Source organism: Gymnoscopelus microlampas (genome assembly GCF_963454915.1).
Source record: "Gymnoscopelus microlampas genome assembly, chromosome: 2".
Taxonomy (NCBI): domain Eukaryota; kingdom Metazoa; phylum Chordata; class Actinopteri; order Myctophiformes; family Myctophidae; genus Gymnoscopelus; species Gymnoscopelus microlampas.
This window is the reverse complement of record NC_139939.1, coordinates 19,992,764-20,004,950: the sequence shown is the minus strand read 5'-3', so window position 1 is coordinate 20,004,950 and position 12,187 is coordinate 19,992,764. Positions and strand designations below refer to the sequence as shown.

Genomic DNA, 12,187 nt, shown 5'->3' with positions numbered 1-12,187 from the left:
TGATATGTATAGGCCTAAAGAAGTTATAACCCCTGATAAATAAACTCACATTTACACATGAAGAGTGAGAGAACACCTCCAGATATGAAATTCAATATCAATGTCCCTGCCGGTTAAACGAAGAAATGAAGAAATCAAATCTGTTTCTTCTCCCCTTTAGGTCTGCAGCATGCTGTAAACCTTCTGCAAGCTGAACACGTTAGATCTGTCTTTGGCCTGTCTTTATGAACATGGGGGTCTTGGGGGACTATGAGGCCTTATGAGACCTTGACTGTTCTTTAAACCACATTAACCCCAGCCCCCTACACTTTAAACAAAAATGGTTTAAACCACCCCAAAGAGCTGCCGAAAGAACAGTGGTGGAAAGTAACTAAGTACATCTACTTAAGTACTGTACTTAAGTACATTTTTTAGGTATTTGTACTTTACTTGAGTATTTAAAATTTCCAATACCTTTACTTCTACTCCACTACCATCTCAGAGGCAAATATTGTACTTTTACTCCACTACAACTATTTGAATAGGATGTTTTCTGTATTCAATCTACAACCCCAGTATGTAGAGTCTCAGCAGTTAAACCACATGATATCATACATCACCCTTCTGTCTTTGACATACTGTGCATGTCAGAAATAATGGTGTTATTTTGTACATTTTCCATTAACGTCAATTAGGATCATTTCCTCCTGGGAGTAGGGAGCTGACTCATGCAGTGTGATGTACATGTTTTCTGTGGGGGGCCAATGGATGCTTTTCCTCCTCCTGTGTGCTGAACAACTGTTACTTAGGTTCACATATGAGTAATGCGTAGAGCAGTGGTTCTCAATCTTTTCAGGCCGCGACCCCCCCAAAAAAATCATCATATTTGAACTGGGGAGTGGGGACCCCCCCAAAAAAATCATCATATTTGAACTGGGGAGTGGGGACCCCCCCAAACTAATCATATTTGAACTGGGGACCTCCCACCCTGACAAGCATTTGGGATTAGTAGAAGTTGAGGCATTACATTTAGTTTGACTCCGTTGGTCGGTTCCACAGATAAATATCGATACATTTTGCCGTGTTCTTATTTGTATTAAAAGGGTCTTAAAATTCCTTCATTTGTCATCTGGGGACCCAACCGAATCATGTGGGGATCCCCCTGGGGGTCCCAAACCACATGTTGAGAACCACTGGTCTAGAGTAATGGATACTTCAACAGACGACAGTTTTGCTTGATTTTCCCCCAAAAAATAATAATAAGACGAAAAAAACCTGCTAAACTTTGGCTTGAAATGTTATTGTTCAGCGAGCGACAGCATTGAAGTGTTGACTATAACTGAGAGGGCTGAGTGGACACAGAGGCCATCTGTTAATCAGATGGTCTGGTGTGACCTTCTGGTTATCAGAAGGTTGCCGGTCTGCCCCCCTGTCTGCCCAGTCTATGTATCAAAGTGTCCATGAGCAAGACACTTAACCCCCCACTGCTCCCAGAGCACCGTATTGATGACACGTACTGACCCACCGCTCCTAATAGTTAGGATGGGTTAAATGCGAAGGACATCATTTCAGCTGTGTACAAAGTGAATTAGGCTTCACTATTTCAAGTACAAAGGGCTTTAATGTTTTTATTTAAGAATTCAATAACGCGGTCTGACTGAAATATGAATCCAATTGTATTCAATGTGCACTTAACACGCTAATATGGTGAGAAAAAATTGGTTCTTTTGAAGAAAGACAGGAAAATCATGTTAATCACTTTTTTATTGCTAGGTAATATGTTATCCAACAGTGCTCCGGAAAGTCATTCAAGTCATAATTAATGAATAATTCAAGTTATAATTCAACTCCAGTTAATTCGAATGTCCAAACATCAACAACAATTTGTTTAAATAGCATGCTATTCACAGTCCTCACCATTTGTGTTCCTTTCCTTCAGTAACTTCCTTTAGTTACTAAGTACATTAGGCCTACTCAAGTACTGTTGACTTTACTTAGACTTTACTTGATTATGTCCATCTTTTGATGCTTTAAACATTTTACTCCACTACAACTGAGGCAAATTCTTGCCTCAGTATGTATGGCCTTACTTTTTTTACCCCACTACAATTATTCGACAGCTTTAGTTACTTGTTACTACATGCAGATGTGCAGATTGTTATTACAAAACATACATTAACCACTTTGGCTAGCCGATCTACAAGCTCACAACGTGTCACATGACGCGTTGTGAGCTTGAGGATCAGCTATTTTCAGATTTATTTTAGAAAAATGGGAGTACTTCTACTTCGGTAATCAAAGTTTATTTTGACACCAATACTTTAGTAGTTTTACTCAAGTAACATTCTTAATACAGGCCTTTCACTTGTAACAGAGTATCTTTTTATATTGTGATATTTAAAGGTATTGTAGGGAACATTAAGCCTAAATTTAAAATATATATATATATATATATATATATATATATATATATATATATATATATATATATATATATATATATATATATATATATATATATATTGCATTTTTTCCCCTCTATCAGCCACTATATAATGATGCTGGGGTGTTTTCCTGCATTGAAACACAGTCCTCCTTCTGAAATCCGTATTTTCCCTAATGTTTATGTGTTCTATGTTTATGTCCGGTACGTAAATTAACGCACGCATGTGCGCGTCCGTGCCCGTCCGTGTCCGTATGAACGTTTACTTTCGGTTTTAAAACGCTCTCAAACTTCGTTTTTGAGGCACAGAATTTACTTTTAAGATAGCGTGTGGATAGAATTTAGTTGTTTAACTTCATATATGTGGTCAATTTATCATGAAAGAGCCTATTTAAAAATAAAAATTCAGAGAACCAGCAGGGCGGGAATTTCCGCATATTGTATCCCTTCAAAAGTACCTCTCTATGGAAGTCCCTCCTGCGTCACCCCCTGGTGGTCGGGGAAAAGTACTGCTGGTGTTTATTTACCTCTGAACTCGCCATGTATCCCTTTAAGTAAGTAGAAAATAATATAAATCTGAGTGCATCTTCCACCACTTGTCCGTCACCGTGCTCCATCAGCGTCATGGCTGGCTGGCTGGGCTGGCTGTGTGTTTTCTGATTTATGAACACGAGTGGGAAACTATGAAGCTCACTTTGTGACAGCTCAGAAGCTTTAGAATTTAAGATGTCATTGAGCTGATGAATGGGGAGAGGAGAGGTTGTGCATTATACCCAGCGGCGTCGTATGTCACTGTCCACAGTGATGAGAGGCCCTGCCTGCCCGCCTGTCTGTCTGCTGCCCTGCTATACATGCACCCATAAGGCTCCACTATGGGGCCACACGTTCTTTACTGAGCCCCCCATGGCAAAACCACCAACCACAGTTGGCACCAGTAGTGGTGGGAAAAAGTACTCATATTTTTTACTTAAGTAAAAGTATTAATACTGCAATGTAGAAATACTCTGTTACAAGTAAAAGTCCGGAATTCAACATTTACTTGAGTAAGAGAACAAAAGTATTGGTATCAAAATGTACTTGATAGTGATAGTTCACCGATCAATAACACACCCCATGGAGAGGCATGCATGGATATTTTTTTGTTTTGTCGCATTCCTAAGCCAATAATTTGACACCGCGGCGGCTCCAGTAGGAGACTCAAAGTGTCAACTTTGAGTCTCCTGCTGGATACATTAGCATCTTTCCGTCGGTCATCAAATTGGAATGCAAAAAAAAAAAATCTCTATGAATTCAAGGCTTCATGGGTTGTGTAATTGATAGAAAATAAGTCATTTTTTTAGGTGAACTATCCCTTTAAAGTATGCATTCTACAATATAGTTATTATTTAGACACAGGCTCTTGTTAATACTTAGGTTAAATATTTATAAAACCCACAGACACACATTTTAAATTTCAAAATGTTTCTAAAGTAGAGAAACTAGCAGATCTACAAGATCACAACGTGCCAATGCGACACGTTGTGAGCCTGTACATCGGCTACTTTTGCTACTTTTGTGCGACAATAAAGGCATTCATTTGAAAAAATTAAAAAATAAAAAGATAATTACAAGTTGAAATGGAGATACAAGGTTTCTGCCCAGCAGCAACGATGATGTGATTAATAAACACCCATGACTGCATTATAGCTACTGCTCAAGATTCAGAGAACAAGTGTTTGCTCAGACCAGTCAATGCCCGCCATACTGGATCCAGGCCTAATACCACAGACGCTACATTAGTCTGTGATGGATGTCTGGCTTTCTAGTCATTGTTTGTCATTGTCGCCCAGTGCATTGGATACTGCGGACGGACATGTGGTCTTTAAGTAGCGATTGTAAGATGGATTAACGTTATCATCGACGATGAAGTCCATATGTCGGTTGTCGTGGAAGCGCCGGGCCAAATTAAAAACCAACCGTTTGAAGCAGACTCTATCCATCGCATCGCCACTATCACGTTTTGAGAGCAGCGTGTAATTTGTTAAGGGAAAACACCTGCTGACCTAAATAGCTTCTTCTTTTTTTTTTTTTACCTCGCAAAGTTGATGAATAAATTTGCCGCCGTTGACAAATGCGTCGCCTTTTATCAAGAGTAAGTGTCAGATTTGCCGTGATAAAAGGTAACAAATCGGAGCATTAGCATAAACCGCAGCAGCCACAAACTTGTGGCGTGTCGAAAGAAAACAACAATAACGGAGCGACGCGGCACAATATAGGGGAGCCCTGTTCCGCAACATCAATCAGTATAATGGAGGGAAATGCACCGTGGTTATTAATTTTTGTTTCGCCCGAGCCTCCAGGAAATGTAATTAGTCCAGTGGAATTGGGCCATGGGCTCTCTGCTGCTGTATGTACACCTGCATGTCAACAAGGCTATATATTGTTCCCTGCCATCGCGTAAACATAACTCATGCTGTGTGACCTATTGGCTTTGCCTCTTCAATCCAGAAGATTCCACAGATTGCGGATGCGACGGTGTGGCGTTTGAGACGATTGTGAACGTGAAGGCTCTTTAAAGATGAATTGTTCAAACCGTGACATTTTTTTGTTTGTTGCTGTTGCTACCTGTCGTACGTATTTCACACGTTTCTGTGTTATAATCTCTGTCTGTCTGTCTGTCCACCTGCACCTCTCATCCTGCCTGCATTATGTGTCAGTTTTATGTACAATTGACTGCCAACCTGTAGCTATATAATGTTGATGACATCGCAGAGAGAGAGAGAGAGAGAGAGAGAGAGAGAGAGAGAGAGAGAGAGAGAGAGAGAGAGAGAGAGAGAGAGAGAGAGAGAGAGAGAGAGAGAGAGAGAGAGAGAGAGAGAGAGAGAGAGAGAGAGAGAGAGAGAGAGAGAGAGAGAGAGAGAGAGAGAGAGAGAGCTGTTTCAACGCGCGTCCCCTCCTTTTTTTTTTGTCAGAATCGTTCATAAGTAATATTATTATGAAAAACATAGATTATGAAAAACATTATTTGATGTGGAAACGGCGACCCTTTTATGATGTTATTTGGCCAAGCTTTCTGGGGCTGTTTTATGGTTAAATCAATTAATATTATTTTATGTAAGGTACATTAAAAAATCGGCAGTACCGGGGGGGACTGACGGGTTCATGTGCACCGGCACCTAATAATTTACGAATTAAGCACTGCTGGTGATACAATCATAACTGACACAAGGTCATTAACAACAGACCTGTGGTGGATCTTTATTTTTTTTTAAGGTAACTAAACTTTTTTAGATAGTAAGTTTGAGGCTATGGTTTGAGGTAACTAAACTGTGACTAAATTGTAATGGTTTTCCAGTTGTAGTTAAAGGTAGGGTAAGTGATATTTTTTGGTTAAAACAAAAAGTATTTTGTTAAAAGGTTAAAGCACTATATTGTGATAGTAATCATTGCTATAGAGTGTTTTTGCAGTAACAGGAGTCTCCCCGTCTCTCCAGCTCTTTAATAAACAGAAAATATTTGTTTCGGTAGGTGTCAAAATCTCAGCCAATCAGGAGAAAGTACCCATTTTTAAGCTTCATTTTTATAGTGTTCCAGCTCCGATTTTGCCTGCTCATTTCTTAGTGTCATCACTTCCAATTTCACTTGTTTAATCTATATCCTGATTGAGTTCTCTATCCTGGTTGGATAAAATTGGAAATGAAACTGAAACTGAAACGAAAATGCATTTTCTGTTTATTAAAGAGCTGGAGAGACAAGGAGACTCCTTTTACTGAACAAACACTCTATAGCAATGAGTACTATCAGAATATAGAGATATTTAACACTTATTTTAACCAAAGCAAATCACTTACCCAGTAGAAAGTACAATTTGACCTGTTATAGGAGCTATTCTTTATGTTTTGGTGTTGGCATGTTATTTTGGTTCATTTGCAATTCTATGTCTAGCCACTTGGTGGCGGGCATTTTGATTGACATGCACAGGGTGTGAATAATGGGAAGCACAAGTACACAGGTGCTTTAATTAGTGCGAGCACACAGAGTGAAGGGGAGAGCACACTGTCTGTTCCTGCCAGCCAGCAGACACAGACACAGAAACAGAAACAAGCCGGACAGAGTGAAGCAATTCAAAGGAAACTGGGCTACAAGGAGCCAAGAGAGACTACAAAGTTAACTGTTAAGTGTCGGTGCATTATTGATACACAGTGCTTCAACCACTTAAACCCTGTATGGTTGAGCGGAGGCCCGCAGGGCTCCACACTAGTGTATTTTCTGTTTTCTGTTATTGTGGGGAAAGCGTTTGCGGAAAATAGCAGATCGACAAGCTCACAACGCGACGCGCTGCGTCGCGTTGTGAGCTTGTCGATCTGCTATTTTTCACGGACGCTGGGGTTTCAAGTGTTTAAAAGAACTACGGGGATATTGATTGGACTTTGTTTGCATTTCGGCGTAGGACACGCCCTTTCCTGTGCATGTCATGGTGAGGTGGACATTGGAATTTGAATGAAAATCGCCGTTACATTTAATACCTCTGAGTAGAAGGATAAAGCACTGAAAATCTGCCAAGTGAAGTAATAGTACTTCAAATTTGTACTTATAAGAACAGAACTTAAAGGGATAGTTCACCCCCCCCCAAAAAAAATCTTGGATATTTTTTAATTTGATGACCATCGGACCGGCAAAGCAGCGGTTCCGGTAGGAGACACAAAGGAGACTCTTTGTGTATTCTACCGGAACCGCTGCCGGTCATCAAATTATTGGCTTAGGAATGCGACAAAAACAAAAAAAAAATCCATGAATTCCAGTCTGCATGGGGTGACTAATCGATAGGAAAAAAAAGTCATTTTGGGGGTGAACTATCCCTTTAAGTAAATACTGTAAATGCCTACTGGAGATTTGCACTCTACTGAGCACACCTTCCTAATATCCCTGAGAGTGTTCCCTCTCTGCCTCAGAGCTGTAATTTGTAATGAACCTAGGGGATACCTACTTTATTGGATCCCATACGTATAAGAACGGCTGATAATAATGATAGCAATCGAGAGCAATGACAGCCTATTTCACGAGGATGCTTTATAACCCCTGATTAACCTGAACCGAACCCTGGGCATTATACGGCTATGCCTCATCCACCCATGTCACTTTGAGGCCTTCTAAATCAGCCCGACTAATCACAGGTTTAATTACTTATCTCGCTAACAACATTGTTTTTTTTCTTCTTGTTTTCAATGTTCTCTGCAGTTGTACAGCTCCCTTGACTTTGGCAGAAAATGGCAGCTTGTTCACGAGCACGTAACGCCCAACCGCTTCTACTGGTGAGTCACGCACGTTTTGTTTTTGTTGAATTTGTTGCACTCTTTGTTATCATTTTGTAATCTGTTGGCCCTGTCTTGGCCACGTCTAACTTGTAAAAAAAGAGGTTTCACGCTGTAGCTCAACGTGACTGTCCTGGTCAAAGGTTACATACATACGCTGCACCGCTCACTCCACTCCTCCGTCTGTGTCCCTTCCTTATCAGCAGGCAAAGTAACTAACTACATTTATTCAAGTACTGTACTGTACTGTACTGTACATTTACTTAACTTGAGTATTTCCATGTTTGGTACTTTGCTACCAGAATGGTGTACTACTCCACTACATCTCAGAGGCAATTATTGTACTTTTCACTCCACTACAATTATTTGAAAACTGTAGTTATTATACTACTGTAGTTATTTTGCAGATTTGGCATTAACTAGGCCTACTTAAGCCCAATGTTATACTTAGCCTATCTGAAAATAGCAAGCTTGTACAACAAAAAATGTTTTACCTTTACTTACTTTCATGGCAATAGTTTTGTACTGTAAAACCTCAGGCCGATTCTACGAATGTTTTCAATCCCAACAGTATTCTGAAAAAAAGTATGTTGCTATATCAGTGGTGCTCAATCTTTTTCATGTCAAGGACCCCCAAAACGATATGTATTTGGCCGCCAACCCCCATCTCAAAATATTTTGTTCCAGGGACCCCCAGAAGCAAAGATTTGAGTTAAAAATGTTTGCTTCAAAATAATATATATATTCAAAGATTTGCACACATTTTCCCGATTTAAAACAAATAGCAGATCTATAAGCTCGTAGCGCGGCACTCGGTGCCGCGCTACGAGCTTATAGATCTGCTATTTTTGAATAGCCAAAGTATAAAATAATGCTTTTTTTTTAGCTCAAATAAAAGTAACAATTTGAATGCAGACCATTTACTTGTATTACAGAGTATTTCTCCATTGTTGTCTTCCTACTTGTACTTGAGTTTAAAAAAAAAGCAGTACTTCTTCTACCACTGTGACTGTACCATCGCCTCGGGCTCCGTCCCTCCCTTATCAGCGCTCTGTTTGCTCAGGGATGCGGGTAGTGTAGCTGGTGTGAGCGAGTGATATTGATGACTATGAACAAGGTTGTGTGAGTGACTGGTGTACCGCGGCTGAAACTCTCGCTTATTTTCCTCCCCTGATACGATCAGGCAGAGATTAATATCCTCTTCCCACAGCACACTTAGCATTCAGCCCCCCTCGTCCCTGCTGTCTTGTCGCATGCCGGTTCATTGCTCATGCAGGGGGGGTCCGCCCCCATTCAGCCAATTGCACATATATAAACAATCATGTGGTTCTTGTGGGGAAATTGCCATGCATGCATATCCCACTAAGACATGAAGACGTTTCTGCAAAAAAAATGTATTTGGCCGCCGACCCCCATCTCAAAATAATTTGTTCCAGGGACCCCCAGAAGCAAACAATGGAGTTAAAAATGTTTGTATGTATATTCAAAGATTTGCACACATTTTCACGATTTTTCAAAAAATAGCAGATATACAAGCTCATAGCGCGGCACTCGGTGCCGCGCTATGAGCTTGTAGATCTGCTATTTTTGAATAGCCAACGTGTAAAATAATGCTTTTTAGCTCAAATGAAAAAGTGACACAGATGCGTTCCGGGTCTTAATGGGATATACAGCTATACGTGGGTTGCAGATGTGTGTGTGTGTGTGTGTGTGTGTGCATGATGCAGTTCTGAGGTAATGCTCTGACTAATAATAATGGATGCTGGAAGTCCCTGTCGTCTTTCATCAAATCACGTCTTGTTGTCGGACCTGGCTTCCTCTGCAGTGTGGCCCCCTCCTGCAGAGGGGTGAGAGTGCACACTCATCACAAAGCGTTGTGAGTGGGTGGGTGGAAAACTTGTATTGTAGTCCAACATTGGTGCTTTTCAGGAAATGGGAGAAAAAAAGGAACCTGTGCTCCAATCATAGACGGTAAAAAAAGAATGGACAGCGTTTCGCCCATAGACTCTATACAGACCGTAAACAAAGCCTATTTTTCAGCAAATTTCAAATCCGCCATCTTTCTGTATCGCGTCATATTACACCGGTCACCGCGCTATGAGCTTGTAGATCTGCTGTTTTTGAAAAAGCATGAACATTTTGTGCAATTTCAAGCGAATATTTGTAACTCAAATCTTTGCTTCTGGGGGTCCCTGGAACTCAATAGTTTGAGATGGGGCTCCGCGGCCTAATACATTTAATTTTGGGGTCCTTGACATGGAAAAGTTAGAGCACCACTGATATAGCAACATACTACTGATCTTTTTCTTTGTTTTTATATGTACAGTATGTTGTTGTTCCAGGGACCCCCAGAAGCACAGATCAGAGTTACAAATGTTCGCTTTAAAACGTGTGTGTGTGTGTGTGTGTGTGTGTGTGTGTGTGTGTGTGTGTGTGTGTGTGTGTGTGTGTGTGTGTGTGTGTGTGTGTGTGTGTGTGTGTGTGTGTGTGTGTGTGTGTGTGTGTGTGTGTGTGTGTGTGTGTGTGTGTATATGTATGTATGTATGTATGTATGTATGTATGTATGTATGTATGTGTGTATATATATATATATATAAAGATTTGCACAAGTTGTCCACGATTTTTCAAAAGATAGCTGATTTGCAAGCTCAGCACTCGGTGCCGCGCTATGAGCTTGTATATCTGCTATTTTTGAATAGCCAAAGAAATTTAAAATGACACAGATGCGTTCCCGGATTGAATGGGTTAAAAGGATGACACAAAAAGCCCTTGGCTTGTTCCCATTGTGATCCATTGTACTCACAACTCACTCACTAGAAACAGCCTGTTCCTATTAGTGAGACCTATTAGTTACTGTTCTGTGTGCATGTACTGGTGGGATTCGGAGAGTTCCCTATTGGTAGGGAGATGTGTAGTGTGCTTTCTCAGAGGACCTGAAAGCAGATCCGTTCATTCATAAATTGAATTCACTAAAAAATAGTTTTGGATTGCAGTATTATTTGTGGTGCGCCTTCCATGGCATAATGCTATATAATGCTAAATGAGTACCTGCTGGATCACTGGATCACACTGGTCAGACTCGTCATTATGTCTCTCTGCCTAGAGTCAGCCCTCCAGTCAGCTGCGTTCAGACTGCTTTCATAATAGGCTCTATGCACAGCAGCCATATTGTGAAGACATTCACAGGTGTTGCCAATGATACTAATGAAGGCTCTGTTCCACTCTGGTCAAACAGAGTCAGGGTGCTGATGTTGTGCACGTTGGCTCACTGGAAACACTCTGCTACACCAGTGGGTCTAAAATTGGGGTTCAGGGACCCTCATGGTTCCTTGAGGGGGTTCCAAATGGCCCCTTAGGGGTGTCTAACTCTGAGAGTGTACAAATGGAACCGAATGGACCCGTACGGGTCCATTCGGTTCCATTTGTACACTCTCAGAGTTATGGTGGAAATTAAAAAGTCTGAGAACCACTGTGCTACACTAAATGGAACAGAGCCTTCATTAGTATCATTGGTAACACCTGTGAAAGAAGTGATAATATGGCTGCTGTGCATAGAGCCTATAATACCGTAACGTTTCATGAAATGGAAAAAAAAGTAACCTGCGTTCCAATGGATCCAATGTAGTCATTATTTAGTCACAAGCTCTTATTAATATGTTTCACTGGTTAAATGTTTTTATCACACAGCTTGGTTCAATGCTTGATTCTGATTGGTCAATCGCGGAATTCAGCTGTGTATTATTTCTGGATAATGACCGACGAGCTCTATAACAGACCGCTGTCTAATCAAAGACTCAGAGCACCTGCTCATATCAACCTGTGCTGCTTGATTTTGTGCTGTATCCAACATGACAGCCATGTAAACAAACACTCCACGTCATTTACAACTTATGGTCTTTCGTAAATTAATGCCTTCTTCGTCGTACAACATTGTTGTGCAAAAGTAGCAAAAACGTTCCTATTTTCTCTATTATTGAAACTGTTTGAAGGTCAAAGTCAAAGTGGTTAAGTCTGTCTGTGGGGTTTATAAATATTGAACCAAAGAAAATAATTAACAAGAGCTTAATTAATGACTAAATGATTGGATCCATTGGAACAGAGTGTCCCACAGTGACAAAGTGCATGGAGTACACTGGAGTTTCGGCGCATCTACAGTACAGTATTGTACACTGTATTTACACTGCTCAGATAGTTTTTTTTGGAAAGGAAACACGCTCCACAGTTCCTGTGGGTGTGGGGGGCATAATGTGACCTGTGGGGCCCATTCATCCTCCATCGCTATACAGCTAAAATAAGGCTTCTATAACTGGAGCAGAAGACCCCTGCTGAGAATCATCTCCCTTCATCTGTCTCCCCCCACCCCAACCCACCCCACGCACACTCACATGCACGCAGGCACGTGCACGCAGGCAGGCGCCCACACGCACACACACACACACACACACACACACACACACACACACACACACACACA

At 40.9% G+C, this 12,187-nt stretch overlaps 1 protein-coding gene across 1 annotated transcript in view; it reads left to right on the top strand.

Annotated features, from left to right (window-relative positions):
- The window catches only part of sorcs3a (sortilin related VPS10 domain containing receptor 3a), a 172,514-nt gene that overhangs the window by 58,752 nt on the left and 101,575 nt on the right, over positions 1-12,187 (top strand). The window contains 1 exon segment of the mRNA XM_084044283.1: positions 7,640-7,713. Within this exon segment, the coding sequence (XP_083900409.1) occupies positions 7,640-7,713 (74 nt within the window).